The sequence below is a fragment of the Anguilla anguilla genome, chromosome 6 (assembly GCF_013347855.1).
Source record: "Anguilla anguilla isolate fAngAng1 chromosome 6, fAngAng1.pri, whole genome shotgun sequence".
NCBI lineage: Eukaryota > Metazoa > Chordata > Actinopteri > Anguilliformes > Anguillidae > Anguilla > Anguilla anguilla.
In genome coordinates, this window is record NC_049206.1 from 59,644,767 (window position 1) to 59,665,842 (window position 21,076).

Below are 21,076 nucleotides of genomic sequence, written 5' to 3' on the forward strand. Positions count from 1 at the left end.
AGAGACTGATTAAATGCTTCGACTGGAGGATATTACAGGTCCCACCTGAGGTCCAGATTTGCAGCCTTTAGGGTGTAAATCTAGATCTCAATCCTCTACTCAGATTTGCCCCATCAGCCAGTACCAGGCATTTTACAGCAATAATTTACACTGGTCACCACACCCTCTGTGTACACCGGACCAGGCATTAAACACACAAGCCTTGTGATTTTCACGCCAGCAATGTCTCTCGTACAATTTGGCAAGACACTTGCCTTGAATCGGTGTCAATTTAGAATATTTAATCTACAGTTTTTTTTTTCTTCTTCTCCACATTCCGTGGTGGAATAGCAGAGTCATGTCTGTCTCTGTGGAGCAAATGAAAAACGGAGCGGGTTTCTCCAGGTCGAAAGCTTAAGTTGATAGAGGAAGGGATATGGCAAGCGATGACTCATCAGGTCGCGGATGTTGAAGGTACGATGTGCAGTGCATGACTCATACGGTCCTATTAAAACCAGCAGTGGAGCCGGCTCAAAAAAAAAAACTGTCGCGGCGCGACAACAACCACGAGACTCCTTCTGCAATCCAAGTGCGCGCCGAGGCAATCGATTCTTCAGGTTTACCGCTGGCTGACGTACACATCCACAGGAAGTCGTTTCATTTTCCTTTGTCGAAAAAGAACAAACGGTGGCACCCAACTTTATGATGCAAGATAAAATAATGACTGTCGTTTTTGGCTTTGGGCCTGCTAACTGAGTGAAAATGCAGCACTGTTTGTTGTCTGAACCTGCATGTATGAACTTATACAAGTTGCTCTGAAAAAGAGTGTCTGCAAGTGTGAATGTAGGACAAAACAGAGGAAGGAAAACTGGGTTAAACTGAAGTATAAACACAACCATTTACATGTTATCAGACATTACAATCCTGGGTGTTCATTAATGTGCCATATAGGTTGACTGAATTCAAACTAGCTTATTTAAGTCAGACATTCACTAAAGTATGTTGGTGGTACTTGTTTTATTGAGCGTTTCCTCTGCTTAATACATGCACGGATGTTATCAACTGTAACTTCTGTGCAACATTCTGAAACAATAACTCACAAAACACCTCACAAATTCCACAAAATCGTACATGTTTTTAAAATTTAGAGAATTAGTTGCCATCCTGGTTCAAGAACAACCGATTCAATTGTTTAAATTGATTATGTAAGCCCTGTGGAAAAACTGGTGTTACGGAGGTCCCTACATAACATTTGGGTTGACAGCTGAGTTGAAGGCTTAAGTTGGTTGAAGGTTTACTTTTAGCTAGCAGATCTGGTGAATTCTGTTTTTTAAATTAATTTGTTTGACTTGGACCATTTATTTAAACACTTTTTTAATGATATCATCGGCCCTTAAATATCGGGCACCTGACCACAGAAGAGAGAGTATTGAGGCGAGGAGGATCCCTCTTGATTGTATTACAACAAAGCTCATATACAAGGGAACTTTGAGAAAGGACATCGGTAGTCAGCAGATCCTGTTGCTATTTCGCTCCATAATCTTGTATCAGAAATATAACATTAAATTGCTATGTCTGGGCCACGCCTGTACAATACATTACTGGTGACATCACCAGTTTGACTCACATTTTGGCTTGAAATAACACGCCCCGTAAGTGCATAAGCCTCATGAGAAATGGCAGCCATTTTGGCTCCAGCGGGCGAGATATGTGAAAGTCGCGGATGCTCGCGCAACGAGAGCCAACATGTCAGAAATGCTCGTTCAGTAACATTTGCCCTTTCCACAACTCAGCGGCAGAAACGCCTACTCGCCCCTTGAATCTCGAATCTCTCGAATCACAATCTGAATTTATTTTGAGAAGCACGGCGAAAACTCCAATCCCCGAGAAAAAGGCGAGGCAATGGGCGGAAACGAGGCGTGCCACAATATCTAGGGTGTCGCCTTGGGGGCTGTATTCGAAGGCGACGGCGGTCGTCTGTGCTTCAGTGTGAAAATATTTTTTGTAAATAAAAAGGGCAATCATAAGGTCGTTAATTATTATACACTCATACTTTTGTAAGATATTTTATTCTTCCGGATCCCGCGCCTAGAAAGGGTTGGCATGAGGGGGTATGCCAAGAATTTGAATCAGCTTGCTGGTAGTTTGAAGAAAGAGTAAAGTCGGACTGAGAGGGGAGCCATTTTGTCCCGACTGTGTGGGAGAAAGAAAAGAGTGGAAAAGGGAAATAAATCGGGTGGAGAAACAGAGCAAGAAACCCTCTTATTGTGAAGAGGATTGTTAAAAATTGGGAAGACACATACGCTGTACAGCCTGCTAGCCATCGCGTGGCATTTATCGTAAACAAAAACCACGTAGCATAGTTGGCTAACGTTAGCAGAATTGGCTATCTGTTTTTAATAAGCGATCCCTTTTTTATTGGATAGCTGATTTGCAGTTAGGTTGGTTTTTATTTCTTTTGATTCCTCCACTGGCTTGAGAACACAGCACGCTAAATGGCGAAAAAGACGTACGACCTTCTGTTTAAACTCCTCCTGATCGGAGACTCTGGTGTGGGAAAGACCTGTGTGCTGTTCCGCTTCTCCGACGACGCCTTCAACACCACATTCATCTCCACTATAGGTGAGACACTGTGCACCACACTTGTCAGTTTTTTATCTTAACGTTAGTTCACTAAGATACCTAGTTTCCCATCTTGCCGATTTTCTGACGATAGCAGTCCAGATAGCATTAGTGACAAGGCTGGACAACTAACTACACCACCAGCCCTCAGTAATGTCGGCTAGTTAGCGAGCTAGCCCGCTGTACATGCACGTTAAGCAGCCGCCGTTGCAAAATATCTGTATTTTTCTATTCGATTATTAAATAACGTTATGTGCCGGTTTGACGTGATGTGGTGACAGGGTTGTTGACGACAGGAAAGATGCAGCCAACCTTACTGTTAAAGTAAGGATATTGACTTTAGCAACTAGCTAGCTAGCCGGCTTGCTGGCCCGATTGCTGAAAACCGGCTTTGTGTGGACTAATTATCACTAGCATGCTTGCTAACGGTAGCGGGTGAAATGAATCCACCGAGGTTCTTAAACGGGGAGGCCTGACTAACTGACTATCAGAATGCACTTTGCCTGCCTGCTAACATCATATAATTTTGGTTTATGCGCTTATTTTCTTGTATTCGTATTTGTCCGGGGCGTCTTATGTTGCTACCCGGATAGCTCTCCAGACAGGCCAATAGTTTTATTAATAAATATTTTTTAGAATTGTCTGTCTTGCTATCTAGCCATCTCGCTAAAGGCTAACGTTACTCCACCAGTGCCCCACCTTGAAATTTAGAACAGAAACCTGTTTCGCTTGATAGCTGCAGCTCCGGCTCCAGATCTGGTTCTTAGTTTATGCATCCCTGTATTGGCAATACAGACATTTTGGAATCTAGCAAGCTGTCTTTGTGCGTAGTTGCGTGGTTCGTGACTTTTGCTTAACACAGAAATGTTCGGGGAGAGGTTCATTGAGTGTATGGCTGCTTGTATCATATTACTGCAAGTAAACGTCCCCTTTTTGGGCGTATTTCTTCGGTTCTTTCTCATTTTCGGTTAAAGCGTGAATCGGAAACTAAAGCTTTAAATAGGCCGGTGCTCCTCCTGTTTATATTACTCATCAGTTTGTATGCTCTAAAGGAACAGGAGATATTTGTCTTCGATCGTTTGTGCTTGAAGGCGTTTTTAAACTCCGTGCGCTTTTGGCAGTATTATCAAATCTCTCTCGGCAGTTTTGAAGCTTCTGTTTACCTTGGTTCTGTGAAGAAGTTGCCTGTCTGGGCAGGTCTTCTGCTCTCCCTCTTGGCCTGTGTTTTATAAAATGAGTGTGTTGACCATTGCCGGTGCCATTCTGGTAAGTGGTTTATTGCATATGGCATGTTGAAATGACTGTTATTTGCAGTGTTTTTCTCGGCAAACGCCGGTAACCAGGGCAACTTTCATAGCTTACGTTTTTTTTTTACATGTGATTCCGTTGTGCAGCTGGAAATTTACGCCGTGGTTGAACGGTCTGTTCTCTCTACATTTAACACTGAACCTGATGGCCTGTCAGTCACACGACCCTTTTCTTTACTGCCGAGCCCCAGGTTGCACTATATTCACAAATTATACATTAACCTCTATACTGATTTTCTTAGACTGAACGGAAGTAGCGCCGAATTGAAAACACAAGTGATCGGTTTGGCTGAGGCCCGGTTGCATCGAGGAACGTCGTGATCCTTTGGCATCGTTCAGTGAACAGTTCTTGCCTGACGCTGGGAGCAAAAAGCGTTCCTTACGTCACCAGCTGCGTTTCTGAAGTCGGAGGATTAGAATTTGCATGTAAATCTTCCGTTTATGAAACGGTGCATTTGCTCGTAAGCCTCAATTTCACGTGAGAGTTTTAGTTTGCCAGCATTCATAATAGGTGTGAAACTACGCTTATTCAGTAGCATTGCAACGTAGTTGCCAATACCAGCTGTTGTCATTAAAATTCTGACAATATCTGTTGTTGCACTGCTACTAAAATGACAATGGTAGTTGTATTCTGTTTTTAAATAACAGAAACATATTATTATAATGTTTACGTTAGAAATGGCCTCACCAGTAGTGGCATGTGTATGTGTTAAGGTTGTTTGCTTTATAAATGCACAGGACTGTGATATAATTTGATGGCACTGTGTGTTGTATATGAAAGTACAGCCAGCTTGTTGCCAGGAGAGGTTTGGTAGCAGCACGTAGAAAGTCTGGGAGAAGAGCTTATTAAAATCTGCTCAAACTTGCCGGTTCATGACTGCATGAGTTTGTAGTCTGTAGTGCTGTAGACAGTGCAGGTTTTTTTTATTAAAGCTGTATCGACCGCTGGGATCTGGAAGGGAAGGCACTGGACTGTGATACCTTTCCGCACCTGAGTCTGAGTCTTACAGGCGTTAATTTGTTCAGAGCGGTACGTTTTCTCACCGTCCCTCTCGGTCGAGGACTTGTGCTTAGGATTTTGTGGGCGATTCGGGGGCAAACGGCCAGATCAAACGGCCCTGCCCTTGTGTTTGACTTTTTAAATCTGTCTCCACGGAGAGAAGCGAAGAGACGACAGGCACAGATGGGATTCTGGGAACTGGGTTCTCCTTTTTTTTTTTTTTTTCGACTAAGGAAATGAACTCAAGTAACTGGCCAAGGGTGCACATGACTGGGAGTTTCCAGATTTGTTTACACCCAGCTCTTCGCAATAAGATGCTATTGATGATGTAGTGCTGTCCTGGCCACTTGAGATGCAGGAGGGTGGCCAGAAAACTCACCAAAACCCCCTGTGGGAGGGGAGGAAAAAAAGGCACTTCAATTTTGGAACAACTGCAGCAGCCAGCAGTTCTGTTGTGAGTTGCTGTGTTGAGCTCAGAGTTACTGTGTTGAGCTCAGAGTTACTGTGTTGAGCTCAGAGTTACTGTGTTGAGCTCAGAGTTGCTGTGTTGAGCTCAGAGTTGCTGTGTTGAGCTCAGAGTTACTGTGTTGAGCTCAGAGTTACTGTGTTGAGCTCAGAGTTACTGTGTTGAGCTCAGAGTTACTGTGTTGAGCTCAGAGTTGCTGTGTTGAGCTCAGAGTTGCTGTGTTGAGCTCAGAGTTACTGTGTTGAGCTCAGAGTTACTGTGTTGAGCTCAGAGTTGCTGTGTTGAGCTCAGAGTTGCTGTGTTGAGCTCAGAGTTACTGTGTTGAGCTCAGAGTTACTGTGTTGAGCTCAGAGTTACTGTGTTGAGCTCAGAGTTACTGTGTTGAGGGCGAACGTTTAATCTTCCGCTGTTCTCTCTCCAGCCACCGTCCTACATGGGGCTTTTTTTAATGAAGCTTACTTGGGCCACTAGGCCCGTAAGTTTGGACCCGACCACTGTCGTGGTTGCCAGGTTGTGCGGTTACGCGTCGTTCCGGAGGTGACCACATTAGCTTTGTGATGTAATGAGAGAAAGCTGACGCGGAAAAGCCAGCAGAACTGGCAGAAACGGGTTTGGTTTTTTTTCTTCTATTTTTTTCTTCTTTAACAGTCTGAGGTTTGTTAGAGCTGGGATCAAAGTGTACATGCGTCACATGTAACGCGAAGTCTCGTCTCACAGCAGGTGATTTTTCTGCAGGGCACGTCCCTGTGCATTAGCTTACGGAGTGACAGCGCCTGGAATCTGCACAGCAAAAAAGAATAACTCAACCCGCCAGTTAGCAGGGCAGCCTGACACTGCACAGGCCATGATTGAGTGTTGGAACATGATTGAGTGTTGGTTACCTTCTCAAACTCTTTCGGGAGTTTGAGAAGGTAACTTTCGCCCCCTGTAGTGGAGTCCTTAGCGTGTTGCAGGGGCGCGTGTGGTTTTTGAGCTTTAAATAAGACTGAAAGGGAAGAGTACTGGGATATGGTGCAGGCTCGCCGTGGGGCAGTATTTTGGGGTCTTTTTTGTGGGGGGGGGGGGGGGGGTGTACTCCCGGCGGTTCTCGTTTGACCGTTGACAGGGCAGTGACGCCGCCGCCACCAGCGTGCGCACAGAGGCGGTCTCCGAGCTCAGAGTCTTAAAATACATGACCCGGAAACTTCTCTGTCCGCTGTCCTGTCCTGCTGCAGCACTCCGCGGGAAAGAGCCCGGTCACTCTCCTCTCCTAAAGAGAGGCAGTGTGATCACTGGAGAGCACAGGTTCTCACAAATATTACACCTTACGTGACTGTTACGCAGAAGCATCATAAACGCGGAATTGTACAGCCAGATGAACCGTTGAGCTGAATGAAGAGAATTAAACACACATTCTTCAGGCATGTCAAGTACAATCCAAAGGCAAAACAACATTAAAAACATATCTGATAACAGAGGGAGGAATGATCACCTAAATCCAGTGGCGTGAGTGAGAGAGTAGTGTGTGAGTGAGTGAGCTTGTGTGTGTGTGTGTTTGAGGTCAACATTTCTGCCGGCCTGAAATAAGTTGTAATTCTAAAGTTGTAATGTTTGGGGTTGTTTTAAGCTGTTACCACAGATTACTCTGTTGCTCAAGTCTCCTTCCCTTTAACATGACGAGTTGAGGTCGACGCAGCCTGCTTTGTGTTTGGAATAAATAGGCTAAATGTCACCCTGTCGCCCGATTTCTATTAGTGGAAACAGCAGAACTGCTGACGTTCCAGAGCTGTGACTGTTTCCTTGTGTGCTCTTATGAGTGGTGTGATCGCCATCTACTGGTAACGCTGGTGTACTGCTGTCACTTGTGGGGAGCTGCCATTAAAGCGGTGATTGCGAGAAGGGAGGTTGACCGTCTTTTTTGGGGCCTATGCAGAAAATAGATGGACTATGGTAATAAAAACAAGTGTTAAATTATATGTTAGAGGTTTTGCTCATTTGCACAACAAAACTGTGGGTAATTAATGTTTACACAGTTCAGTGTTGATTTGAATGTGAGTCAAGTTCATTTTGTTGCAGAAGTTGCGGTGCACGTTCACGTTCTATAATTATTTGATCGTAATTGGCAGCTATGTTTCTGTCAGTTATTGGTTGCTTCAGCAGTATTCCTCTTCAAGTAAAACCTTGTAGCTGAAGAGAATGCTGGGTGTTGTGGTCCAATGCAGGGCTTATAAATGCCTGAAAAGCAGCATTGCACAGTATTTGGTCATTTTGATCATTTTTTTTGGATAAATGATGTACTTCTCTACTGTAAGTGTGAATGTTCTCTTTGGAAAGGAAGCTCTTAATGTGGAAATGGTATGAAACGGACTGCAGCATTTCTGTGAGGTGATTGCAAACATTAGGCTCCTGTTCGCATTTTGATTGTGTTGGTTTTTGGGGTGTGTTATTTTGTTGGGGGGGTGGGGGGGGGGGTGGATAGAAGCACAATGCACAAATGCGTCAAGAGGAAATGTTATCCCATAAAACAATTAATTATTAAAGTGGATAAGATGGCGGAAACAGTTTGGCTTGCTCCCTGGCCTTGCCTGGCTGAGCTTCTCCTCAGACCTGGGGGGGTGGGGGGTCACAGTGGGTCCGTGGAACAGACCCCCCCTTCCCCCTTTCCCCCAGCCCTAATTTAAGATACGTTCAACGGACATTGAAATGTGACCCTGGAGCCTAGTTCCACGCGTTTGTGCGCTCATCCGAAGTTTAGAAGGTAGCTGTCATATGACTGTGCGTTATGAGGTCAGACCAGAGAGGGCGGGGCTCACAGTCCACTGCTGGAATGAAGGGGGCCCCCGAGGACAGATGCATTCTGGGATTGGCCGGGAGGACTGGACACGTAGAGTAATTAACGTCTGGGGTGCCTTACCAGGAATCCTTCTGGTGGAATCGGAGGCCCTTCGGAATGTTAAAAAGAGCAGGCCTGGCGGTTCTGCAGGACGTGCACACCAGACTAACGGCAAACTGGCCAGCAGTGGTGGGCAGAACGGGGGGCCTGTCCACAGAATTAAACAGAAAAAAAACAGAATTAAAAAATTTTTCTCATGAAATCTGACAGACTGTCAATACAGTGCGTCACGTTTTGTATCGTTTTGGCGGATTGATTGAGGTGTGATGGTTTTCGTTAACGGGCTGCGTCCCGGCTGTGGGTTTGGCTCCGGGACGTTTCGGTGCGGATCGTACCGTTTTGCGAGCCGCCTCCCACGGTTCCTCGGCTGCTGTGCGAGCCCCTGCCGACGGGTGTTGCGAAACGCAAACTCGTCCGACTCGTTTAAAATGGAATCTGTGAAAAAAATAATAAACCTGCAAGCTTTGGGTGTTAGGTAAGCATTCGCCAGAGCGATGATTAATTGTACGGCCTGTGTAGTGTTTAGGCGCTTTTCCACCGCATGGTACCGGCTCGACTCGACTCTACTCAACTTTTTTGGTTTTCCATCGGGCAAAAGTTGTGGATAGTACCTGGTACTTTTTTCGGTATCACCTCTGTGACAAACAGCCACATACCGAGAATCAAGAACACTATCCCTCCGATATCCTAAACCCTACATTGTAGGGTTTAATAACACACTCTGGCCAAGTTGGTACTCACAGTATCAGTGTGTATAACACAGTCTGGCCAGGTTGGTACTCACAGTGTAGTATTTATAACACACTCTGGCCAGGGTGGTACTCACAGTGTAGTGTTTATAACACACTCTGGCCAAGTTGGTACTCACAGTATCAGTGTGTATAACACACTCTGGCCAAGTTGGTACTCACAGTGTAGTGTTTATAACACACTCTGGCCAGGTTGGTACTCACAGTGTAGTGTTTATAACACACTCTGGCCAGGTTGGTACTCACAGTGTAGTGTGTATAACACACTCTGGTCAGGTTGGTTCTCACAGTGTAGTGTGTATAACACACTCTGGCCAGGTTGGTACTCACAGTATCAGTGTGTATAACACACTCTGGCCAGGTTGGTACTCACAGTGTAGTGTTTATAACACACTCTGGCCAGGTTGGTACTCACAGTGTAGTGTGTATAAGACACACTGGCCAGGTTGGTACTCACAGTGTAGTGTTTATAACACACTCTGGCCAGGTTGGTACTCACAGTGTAGTGTTTATAACACACTCTGGCCAGGTTGGTACTCACAGTGTAGTGTGTATAACACACTCTGGCCAGGTTGGTTCTCACAGTGTAGTGTGTATAACACACTCTGGCCAGGTTGGTACTCACAGTGTAGTGTGTATAACACACTCTGGCCAGGTTGGTTCTCACAGTGTAGTGTGTATAACACACTCTGGCCAGGTTGGTACTCACAGTGTAATGTATATAACACACTGGCCAGGTTGGTACTCACAGTGTTAGTGTTTATAACACACTCTGGCCAGGTTGGTACTCACAGTGTAACCTTTATAACACTCTTTCGTTCCCCCCCCCCCCCCCTTTGCCTTCTGATCGTGTGCAGAAAGCGGTCGTCAGAGCTGCAGGAACGCGGATATTTGAGGAATGCGCTGTGGGGCTCACGACCGTAAATCTAACGCCACGCGGAACCGCCGGGCGGCGCGTGAAGGAACATGCAGAGAAAAAAAACAAATCGCGTTCAAACCGAACTGTTTAGGGAACCGCAAACGCAAAAAAATTTCAGGATTTTTTTTTTTTTACGGGTTTGAGTGAGAAGTGGATGAATTCCATCGCTCGTCGCTTGAAAGCGCGTGTAATCCCGTGCAGTGTGCACACGTGACCTTCAGCGCAGCACGCTACAGAGCGTGCAGCACTAGGGCTCGCTTTCATGTTGGAATGTTTCCTGTAAGTACGAAGCGCGTATGGCAGGGGAGCAGCGTTGTTGTTTTTTTTAAAACCGAAGAACAGATTACATCGCCTGGCTGTTACGCCGTGTGCTTTTATGACTCGTTTCGAGAAGAGCGCTTATCATTTCACGACTGGTAATTAACTGAGAAAAGACAGTACACTGGAGGATGTCCATGGGCATTTTAAGTCAGTGTGATTAAAAAGCAAAATTAGTCATGATGAGTCATGACTATTTCACCTTTTTACGTAGAGGCTGTCCCTCTGACCAATGGCTGAGCAGGACTGGTGTTTCCATGGTACCGGTGGTGAGGAGTATAATTCCCCTGTCATTTTCACTAATGTCAGGCTGCCGGTCGATACAACGTGACAGCAGTTTATGCTTTTCCCCGGCTGTGAGCATTCAAAGAAATTAAACACCGTGCTAACTGGATTTGTGCTCAACGGCGTGTGAGAGGCGTGGCCACGGACTGTCATCGTGCCGTTTGCTGCGTCTCGAAAGTCAGCGCTAACACGGTTAGCACGGCTAGCCTTTCAGGCCCGTGTGGATAAAGCCGTTTGTTCCGCTGCCTCTCTGTTGCATTCCCGTTTCATTTTTATTTTTTTTGGGAAAAGTTGGGAATGACGTGCTGATTCCCGGGAAGCTCGGCCGCGTTGAGGCTCCAGGCCCGGGTCTGAACGCTAAACCCGCGTGTGACGAGGTTCCCAGAGCTCGTGAGTCGAGCGGTGTTTGCAGCGAGAGGACCGGTCTCATCTCGGCGTGTGTGCGTTAGTCATGAAGAGGCCCGCTGCTCCAGGGAATCCTGGAAGGAATACTCGGAATGTCGCACTGAGGAGGGGAGGATTGTGGGCAGCAAAACACCTGGTTTAACTCGACAGCTTTCATTTGCAACTGCTCCTTTTTTTGTCGTTTTTTTTTTTGGGGCGGTGCAGGATGTAGCTGAATTCAGTTAAATTTGATTTGTAAAGCACTTTTTAAAATCGATATGCCATCGCAAAAAAGTTTGGCAGAAAATGAGAGAAAAGCAGCCCGTGAGGACTCGAAATCCTCCTGAAATCATCTTGGAATATTCCGCAAGCTTTTCCAGCTTTTCCTCGAGCGAGTCAAACATAGCGCCCGTCGTTATGGACCGCCCTGTCCCTCTTGGCGGATTGGTATTTTGACGGGAACGTCCTCCTTTCTCTTGCCGTACATCACACCGCCATGTGTGTTGTTATGGAAACGCACTGCTGCAATAATAATGACTCGTTCGTTCGTTCATTTTTTCATTTCCTCTTTTGGGAGGGGTGCGGATTGATAAATCCTTTCTTTTTTCCCCCGGTCTGTATGATTTGGGGAGGCCCTTTTTTGACGGACTGTTGGAGCGCGGTCAAGGCGACCGGACCCCAAGGCACTGTGTGTTTATCGCAACCATAAACCCTGAGTGGGTGTGTGTAGACACGCGTGTGGCGTGTGCGGTGGGGGGGGGGGGTGCGGTAGGCCGTCCCTGTAAGAGGACACCACAGGCGGAGGTGGGGAGGGCGGCAGCCTTCAGAGGAGGAAGGGCTGCTTCGTCAGCACCTACCCCCCCCACACTCACCCCACCCCCACTGCCCCCCCACCCCCACCCGGCTCTGTCCTCATTCCCTGAATGAACAGGCAGGAGAGGCTCAGGTTTCAGCGCCCAGGCTTCCTGTGGGGTTCTGCCCCGGCTACACCCCCACACCCCTTCAACTCCACCCACGCCTCCACCCTCACCCCCACCCCTACCCACTCCTGCACCTCCACTCTCTCCCCCACCCCAACCCACGCCCCCACCCACACCTGTACCTCCAGCCTCATCAACATCCCTACCCACACTTACACCCACATCTCCACCCCAGCCTCCACAACCCAACCCCAACCCAATGAAACGTGGGGACTTGCTGATTGGTCCAGTCGCAGAAGCAGTGCGCTGGTTAGCGGTCGGACGCTGCTTTCTGTTTGTTGGAGTTCCCCACGTCGTGCGGTCAGCAGAACTGAGAGTGATGTCGAAATGGCCAGCGGTCCGCCTGTTCCCCGTTTATCGGAAACGCACGAGACCCTGAGTCACGCGATTCGCTGCCTGCGATCCGCTCCTGGTGATCCGCTCCTGGTGATCCGCTCCTGGTGATCCGCTCCTGGTGATCCGCTCTCTGCGATCCGCTCCTGGTGATCCGCTCCTGGTGATCCGCTCCTGGTGATCCGCTCCTGGTGATCCGCTCTCTGCGATCCGCTCCTGGTGATCCGCTCCTGTGATCCGCTCCTGGTTTTCTCTCCGGCGCCCATCCCGATGATGTCATTCGCGACTCGTCTAGTCGGGCATGAACTCGAATGCCCTGCCCCTCCCTGGCAGGGGAGCCTCCCGTCTGATTGGACAGCCTCGGGTCTGGGAGTGGCCTTCGTTACTTGGGCCAACGTGGCCTGCCGCCCGCCATGTCGCCGTGGCGACAGTGTGTATCCTATCAGGTTGCAGCCTGTATCCAAGTCGGATCAAATCAAATTTTCTTTGTATAACGCATTTCACAAAACATTTGTCATGGTACATTGTCATTGTCCTGGTTTGGCCAATCGCTGCAGTCCCCTGACCCCCCCCCCCCCCCCCCCATAAAAGCCTGCTGACAGCCAGGGAGAAACTCCCCGGGTGGAGTTCATTAGGATGAAAGCTCGTTAGGAACCAGACTTATTAGGGGGGGCTTCCGGATGGGGAGCCTGGTTGGTGCTCAGAGATGGAGGGGTGTAGGACTGGTTGAGTTTGGGGTCCTGTCGTGGGAACAGATCCATTTTTTGACTCACTAATTCAGAGGTCCTTCCTGTGACTCACCTGACGCACAGGTGCGATCACGTGCTCCGCTGCCTGTACGGGGAGGACGCACAGCCGAAAACGGACACACTTCCTGCTGCGTGCGGCTTGTGTCCGCGACGGAAACGGCCCTGTTTTTGTGCACGGTGTTCTTGACACTCGGGGGAAATTGCCAGGCATGGCCGTCCACGTCTCAGGACACGCCGCGAAGTTTCAGTGTGGGCGGAGTCCACAAATTAATCGGGGAATACCCGAGTCCAGAAATCCCCGATCACGGACGTGGCCTGGGAGTGTGCGGAAATTTAGGTGTTGACACGGGGGAAACTCCCACGCACGATCAACACGCCCCCAAAATTCACTGAAATTTGACAGGTCGGATGTCTTCCAGAAACCACGTCTTTCATCCAGCGTTCGCTGCTCGACACAAGGCACCGTTTGCAGAGCGCTTGCTCGGGAGTTTGACCCAGTTATTTGCAATGCAAATGTGATCCATACTCACAGCAGACTCCGTACACACAGAGCTGCAGCTGGTGGGAATTTTCACTTCGCTGGGTTTAATGTGGCAGGACAGGTGAGAACCTGTGAGTGATTCTTCTTTGCTCACCTGTGCCGTACAGGTGAGCACCTGCGGGTGATGCTTCTTTGCTCACCTGTGCAGTACAGGTGAGAACCTGTGGGTAATGCTTTCTTGCTCACCTGTGCAGGATCGCTGTGGCTGAGAGCGCTGTTATCTGTGGCCTTCATGCTTCGCTTCAGCCAATCGCCAACTTTGCACACCGTTACCCCAGCAACAGTGTCTGGGATGCGGTGCTCCGGACCTCCGATGGCACGCATGAGCACGCCTGCCCTGGGCTGCTGCGACACGGCCCGTTCAGAGTGGTGGCTGTGGAGCGAACTGCAGAGTTCAGTAGATTAAGTGTTTGAAAAGAGGGCTTTCTGCCTGTCGAATGAGCCTGTAAGCAACAGAGGCTTTCCCATCGCTGCCCCCTAGTGGGCAGAATGACTATCACGTGCAGCAAATGTGCACTAAAGAAGGCCTATGTTACAAAACGATGACAGAGCGCTCCTGTTCGCCCCTCTCCCCTCTCTCTCGGGACGGGGGCCCAAATCTGCAGTGTCCCGGGTTCGGGGACCTGGCCACCCCCGAACCCCAGTTACACCCCCCCCCCCCCCCCCAACAGAGGGGTAATTTATCAGTTTCCCTCCAAACCCGAGGCCTCTCTGCGGTTCGATTGCTCCAACGTAGAGAAAGTCCCACGCTCTTTGTGGGTTTTTTTTTTTTTTTAAGTAAAATTTTTTTTAATGCTACATAACAGTGAATTCCATCAGCAGGCATGTCTGCCCATAAATCAACCCAAAAAACAAAATAAAGTAAACGGCCTTCGGGAAAATAAAAGCGCTACATAAGCAGGGCATTGTTCGCTGGTGGTAAAGTGCAGTTCCCAGTTCCCGTCTCTCTTGTGTTTTGTTTTCTCTGCCATATCAATGCTCCTCTGTTGGCCTTTGTCTCCTCGGTGGAGCAGGCCAGTCCCGCGGTTAGGAGGATTCAGCTGGAGGCCCGGGGCGCTGGCTGTTCTGCGGGACGGGCGAGACCAGCGCAGACCTCTACGAGTGCATTTTGAACTCAGTCACTCGTTCGGGGAGTTAGGGCGGGGGGGGGTTTAGGGGGTCCGGTGATGGCGGGACAAGAGTCTTGTGTGGAACGCGGGGATACGAGGATGTGAAAGAGTACAAGTGTACGGACGATGCCTCTGTGAGAACTTGTCCTCCCTCCCCTGCCCTCTCTCTCTCTCTCTCCTGTCTTTCTTTCCCTCTCCCTCCCTCCCATCTCTCTCCTGTCTTTCTTTCCCTCCCTCCCTCTTCTCCCTCTCTGTCTCCCTCCCTCCTTCTCTCCCCTCTCTCTCCCTCTCTCTCCCTGCCTCTCTCTCTCTCTCTCTCCCTCCCTCCCTCTCTCTCTCCCTCCCTCCTTCTCTCCCCTCTATCCCTGCCTCTCTCTCTCCCTCCCTCTCTCGCCTCTCTCTCCCCCCTCCCTCCCTCTCTTCCCTCTCTCCCTCCTTCCCTCTCTCTCTCCCCCCCCCCCCCCTTGTTGATGTATTGTCGTGGGGGGGTAAATGAATGCAGCTCAATCTTGATTAAAGGCTGCAGCTGGCTGTCAGGGCCATCGGCGCAGCTCCTGAAGGATGCTGGGATACGTGCTGTGCCACCGTGCTGGCTCTGGCTGTCCTGACAATCGCTGCCCTGTCTACCAGCCCAGCTTCATCTGTCCCGGGACGTCCTGAATTAGGATGCCGGTCAATCACACCATCCGGCCCGAATGAGTGCAGCTGACGCCTGTGTGTGTGTGTGTGTGTGGGCGAGAGAGCCTGTGTGTGTGTGTGTGTGTGTGTGTGGGAGAGAGAGCCTCTGTGTGTGTGTGTGTGTGTGTGTGTGTGTGTGGGAGAGAGAGCCTGTGTGTGTGTGTGTGTGTGTGTGTGTGTGGGAGAGAGAGAGAGAGCCTGTGTATAGCCGCGTTTCCACCGCAGGAACTATACCCCGGAACTAGGAACCTTTTGAGGAACTCAGTGCGTTTCCACCGCAGGAACTAGGGTCTAAATTTAGTTCTGGGGGCTTTGTTTTACCCCCCAAAACGTTCCTGCTCGGGGGGTAGTACTTTCCGAAAGTACAGGAACCTTTTGGGTGGAGCTTGCAGCGCTGAACATTTCTGATTGGTCGAGTACTCGTAGCATTTGTGTTGTATTTATTTTCCGCCATTACCCGCCATGTTTGAAAATATGCAGCGGCAAACCAATTTATTTTCATAATAACTTCAAATCAAACTTGTATGTTATGCGGCGCAGTAGCCTACTTTTGGTTATAGCCTGTCAACGTCTTGGAATTATAACGTGTGCTCTTCTGTTCTTTTCTTGCTTTAGTATTCGTTTTATAAAATGCTAAGCATTCGTGCTGGGACAGCATATTACGTAGGCTACCAAAACATTCAAACGGATTCGGTTGCTGAATATTTTCTTCCGGATTTTCTTTGTTAGCCCGTTGTAATTGACTCAAAACGTTTGATACAGTTATGTGAGGTATGCGGTAGTTCTGCATAATTAACATTGGTGATACAGTACAAGCAAACTGGAAATCACCTTCCGCACTTTTTATCCGGGTAAAATAACAGGTTAATTCTAGTAATCTTCCCTTTAGCTTTTTCAGACTGCCGTAATTTTACTCAATTTTACTGCCATTTTTCAATTCCACGAAAAGACCAGGAAGACTATGGACTCATTTATGGTGCATGGTTCGCATCTGGAGGGCACACTTCGCTGCTCGGCTAGCAGTAACTTCGAAGGAAAGCAAACGGTGGCTGTACCACTACTAATTTACATTTTCACGCAAGTCCGAGTTTTCGTTCTATTCTTGTCATTTTGCGATTAGCCTATATGGAATTGACGACGAGAAAGTAATAAAACAGCAAATTGTTTACAACGTGTGCATGTTTTCTGCTGTTAATGAATGTGTTTGAGAGGATATATGAAAATCAATAAATACAAAAGTAACCATATATAGTCATTGTTGGTAACCCGTTGTATATAAGTGGAATAAACCCCTCCGGGCTGTCCCGGTTATTAGAAAATAATGTAGGCTACTTCGGTGGTAGTATAGGGTTACAGAAGAAATCATATGACAGATGGACCGACGACAACGTCAGTGGGCTAATTTGCCTAATCTTCGCGGTACTTTAGACCCCGGTGGAAACGCAGACAACCATTGGCTGAAGGAACCTTTTAGTTCCTGGTAAAGTAGTTCCTGGGACTGAAAGTTCCGGGTAATTTTGGTGGAAACGCGGCTTATGTGTGTCTGTGTGTGTTTGTGTGTGTGTGTGGGAGAGAGTGAGAGCCTGTGTGTGTGTGTGTGTGTGTGAGTGAGAGAGAGAGTGTGTGTGTGTGTGTGTCTGTGTGTGTGTGTGTGTGTGTGTGTGAGAGAGAGAGCGCCTTAGTGTGGTGCGTGTGTGTGTGTGAGTGACAGAGCCTGTGTGTGTGTGTGTGTGTGTGTGTGTGTGTGAGAGCCTCTGTGTGTGTGTGCACGTGTGCATGTGCGTGTAGCAGCAAATTCCGATTTCTGAAATGCTAGAATTGGGTGTCACAGGCTGGTGCTGTTAAAAATATGGATGTTTTACACGCTGATAAGAAATGTGAAGCAGTGCTGTGGGGGCTGGGGGCTGGAGGCCATTACTGTTATTTATAGAGACTACACTTTCAGCTCTGGCGAGTTTTTAATTATGTCACCAGCAGCGGAACTTCTCACCTGCAGAACTGGATCACATGTTCCGCCACGACTCCCAGACCCCTGAACCCCCGCTCAGCTGGGGCTAACAACATAACAAATAAATATTCAAATAACGGACTACGTTCTTGCTTCTTAAACTTCTTGTGGTCCCTCTTGTGTTTTTGCAGGAATTGATTTCAAGATCAAAACCGTTGAATTACAAGGAAAGAAGATAAAACTACAGATATGGTGAGTGTTTAATTACCTTTTTTGGGTCGGTGGGGCTGGGGGGTGATGATGTCATTTTAGCTCACAGAACTCCACCTGTCTTCTGCCAAGACAAACTGCCGCTGCGTCCGGCTCATTTAAACACTGACTCCCTGGCTCCCCCTGGTGGACGCCAGACGGTAGTGCAGGTCCTCTGGCAGGGTCAGTGGTGCTGACGGTGGTAATCCCAGTGTTGGCGTGCGGCGGGCAAAGGGTGTGAGCTGACCGGGCGTTTGGTTTTTCGGCTGCAGGGACACCGCCGGACAGGAGCGCTTTCACACCATCACCACCTCCTACTACAGAGGGGCCATGGGCATCATGCTGGTCTACGACATCACCAACGGCAAGAGCTTCGAGAACATCAGCAAGTGGCTGAGGAACATAGACGAGGTGAGAGAGGACCCCCCCCCCCTCCGTGCTGTTATACATGCTGACTGATACAGTGTACTTTTGTTAGTACTGACAGGAACTCCCTTCAGGGAGAGCAGGAAGTAAGGAGGTCATCTCTTGAGTGATTAACAGATCTCTGGTTTCTCAGCACGCAAACGAGGATGTGGAGAGGATGCTGCTAGGCAACAAGTGTGACATGGAGGACAAGAGGGTGGTTCCGAAGGCAAAGGGAGAACAGGTCAGCTTCTTCTCTCTTTCTCGTGTCGTTTTACCGTCATGTCACCTTCAGGAAGCTGTTCTGTGGAGAATACTGAGACACGCCCACTGTGGCCGGATCTTCTGTGACTTACAGTGGTTGGTTACACACGGACCTTCCTGTTCTTTACACGCGGTGCTGTTTCAGGTTATCCTTGTGTGGAAGGTACAATAACCGTTCGCTACAACCTACAGCCTCTTGAGTAAAGTAAATGGACTACATTTATGTAGCGCTTTTATCCAAAGTGCTTTACAATTGATGCCTCTCATTCACCCATTCACACACACGCTCACACGCCAACGGTGAAAGGCTGCCATGCAAGGTACCAATCAGCTCGTTGGGAGCAGTTAGGGGTTAGGTGTCTTTCTCAGGGACACTTCGACACGCCCAGGGCGGGGGATCGAACTGGCAACCCTGCCAGATAACCTCCTGAGCTACGTCGCCCCCTAGATTCCCTGACCGGTACACCACACGGCCGGCCACCGCTGCCTGAGCATGTCAGCTGACGTTATGGCACATGAAACCGCGGTGAAGTGCCGGGTCTGATTCACCTCTCTCCTCCACAATAAATCCAGAAAGGGCCGTCAGCTGACCCGGCGTGTGGTCGTTGCTCAAGGTCCCGAGCGGGTCGTCTTACATCAACACCACACTCCCGCTGACCGCGGGCCAGACCGGTGTTCTGTGCGCCTGTAGTTTTATGTGCGCTGCCTGCTTTTTAAATAGAGAGTTTCGCAACTGTCGGCACTTCGCCACAGATCACGGTCTTCTGTGTGACCACCCCCCTGCCCTGCCCCCCCCCCGCTGGTCCCTGTGCCAGAACGGGCCTGATTGGGGTTGGCCAATGAACCGAGCGGCACCGCGGTATCCGACGGCAACCGCCGGTAATCACTTCCCCTTTGCTCCGCCTCCCCAGATCGCGAGAGAACACGGCATTAGGTTTTTCGAGACAAGCGCCAAGGCGAACATCAACATCGAGAAGGCCTTCCTCACGTTAGCAGAAGACATCCTTAGAAAGGTGGGTCCCTCTCCCCTTCACTCCCCCCCCCACCCCCCCCTTTTCATTTCTCCACTCTGTTTACACCTGTACTGATGATTTACTGAGCTGAGCTGATCACCTCTTACATGCCGTTCTCTGATAAACACTTAACGTGTCTCCTTGTGTAGCTCTGCTTTTTAAAAGCTTTATGAAGTCAGCATTTATAAAAGCTGACATGGTTGTTGTTGTTCCTGAAGGATGGAACTTATCTGATACAGTTTTAGAGTAACATGCTTAGATCTAAGTTTACTGATATTGCTCTTCTTTTTTTCTTTCTCTCTCCTCTCCCTCTCCGTCGCCCCCCCTCCCTCCCTCTCTCCCCCCCCTCCCTCACTCCGCCCCCCCCTTCCCTCCCCCCTCCCTCTCTCTGCCCCCCCCCCCACAGACGCCAGTGAAAGAGCCCAACAGTGAGAATGTAGATATCAGCAGTGGGAGTGGAGTCACAGGGTGGAAGAGCAAGTGCTGCAGCTGAACGCCTTTCCGTCTGTCCCTCCCTCCATCCCTCCCTCCCTCCATCCCTCCATCATTCCTCCCTCAGTCATCACTCCCTGCCCTCTCACTCACTCACTCGTCTTTCATCCTCCTCTCCCTCCCTCCGTCTCTCCCTCGCTCTTTGCTGTTCCGTGCCGTTTTCTGGAATTAAACCATTTCTGTCTGAAATTAACACCCCCCCTCTCTCTCTTCTCCCTCTCTCACCTTAACCCTTCTGTTCTTCCACCCATGACTGCTTTCTGACAGTATAATTATTTCAGAAATGTAAAGATAAAAAAGAGAAATCATATGTTTCTTGTCATTTATTTTAAAGTATACAAAAGAAGAAAAAAAACTGTCTCCAACTCACCACTACATTTTTTTTTTAATTGTTTGGGTTGTTATTTTAGCCAATATTCCTGATCAACCTCAACTCCATGTGGTTTAAAACCACCAAAACAAGTGGTCAGAATTAAAATGGGGTGTAGGGGGGGATATTATGAAAAACAAAACAAACAAAAAAAAAACGCCACCATGTGTAGAATTAACAATTTTGTACAATAGTGGGATTTCTGTTGTGTATAACTGTATTTGGTCATTGCAATTTGTATACAAAGTGCGAAAGTGAGACGGAACATCGGTGTAGATCTTGCTCGAACTTTATTCTTTGGATTTATTTTGTCCTGTGCCTTACTTGCAGTTGAGAGAGCGTAACCATGGCGAGAGAGCCTGTAACTATGGCGAGAGAGCATGTAACCATGGCGAGAGAGCCACCTTTGTGGTGCATTGACAGTTAATAATTTGAGTTTAATGTTAAATTCTTATTGCTTCTCCATGACGGTGTCAATATGATTTAAACTTTTAAGAAAAGGAAGTGCGGAAACGTTTGAATTTCTTGTATTAGACCGAAGAGAATGTCGTTTTTTTTTGTTTTGTTTTTTTCTCAGTATGATTTATTTTACATTTTTTATTTTATTTTATCCTCCTTTACTTTTCCTGCATGCTAATTTCTTTGGTTTGGGAAAACTTTTTTGTAAGTTTACCTATTTGCTCTCGAGAAATAGCACTAATTTACTCAATGTCAGGGGGGTGGGGGGTAGTTTGAATAGTTCTCTTTGGAAATTCAAACAATTTTGCAGATCCATTAAAAAATAAGCTTGTTTAAGTTACCACTTGTGGTTTATCTTTTTATTATTTTAGAAAATATATATAATGGTACAGTATAAAAGTGACCTGGAGGGATTTGTATGTGGACGAGTGTGTGTCTCTGCTGGGTTCATATTTCTTTTATTATGAGAGATGGGTTTTTAATTTTTAATTTGAAATGCTGAGTAACAGAAGGATAATAATACACCCACACAACAGGTCCTCTGTTGCAGACTCTTTATGTTTGAACCTATATTTTGATTTTGGA

At 48.1% G+C, this 21,076-nt stretch overlaps 1 protein-coding gene across 1 annotated transcript; it reads left to right on the forward strand.

The window, feature by feature from the left end:
- The first annotated feature begins 1,910 nt into the window (after positions 1–1,910).
- Positions 1,911–20,831, forward strand: LOC118229981 (ras-related protein Rab-10). Its single transcript, XM_035422615.1, has 6 exons — positions 1,911–2,601; positions 17,431–17,491; positions 17,761–17,899; positions 18,048–18,137; positions 19,069–19,170; positions 19,577–20,831. Exons 1-6 carry the CDS (start codon positions 2,475–2,477, stop codon positions 19,661–19,663), a joined length of 606 nt encoding a protein of 201 aa, XP_035278506.1. The 5' UTR covers positions 1,911–2,474; the 3' UTR covers positions 19,664–20,831.
- Positions 20,832–21,076: the final 245 nt, after the last annotated feature.

Bases quoted from the DNA above. Each gene is read 5' to 3' on its own strand.
- LOC118229981 (XM_035422615.1), top strand. From the start codon at position 2,475: ATGGCGAAAAAGACGTACGACCTTCTGTTTAAACTCCTCCTGATCGGA. The intron at 2,602-17,430 runs GTGAGACACTGT...GTGTTTTTGCAG, and splicing joins CACATTCATCTCCACTATAG to GAATTGATTTCAAGATCAAA. The intron at 17,900-18,047 runs GTGAGAGAGGAC...CTGGTTTCTCAG, and splicing joins GGCTGAGGAACATAGACGAG to CACGCAAACGAGGATGTGGA.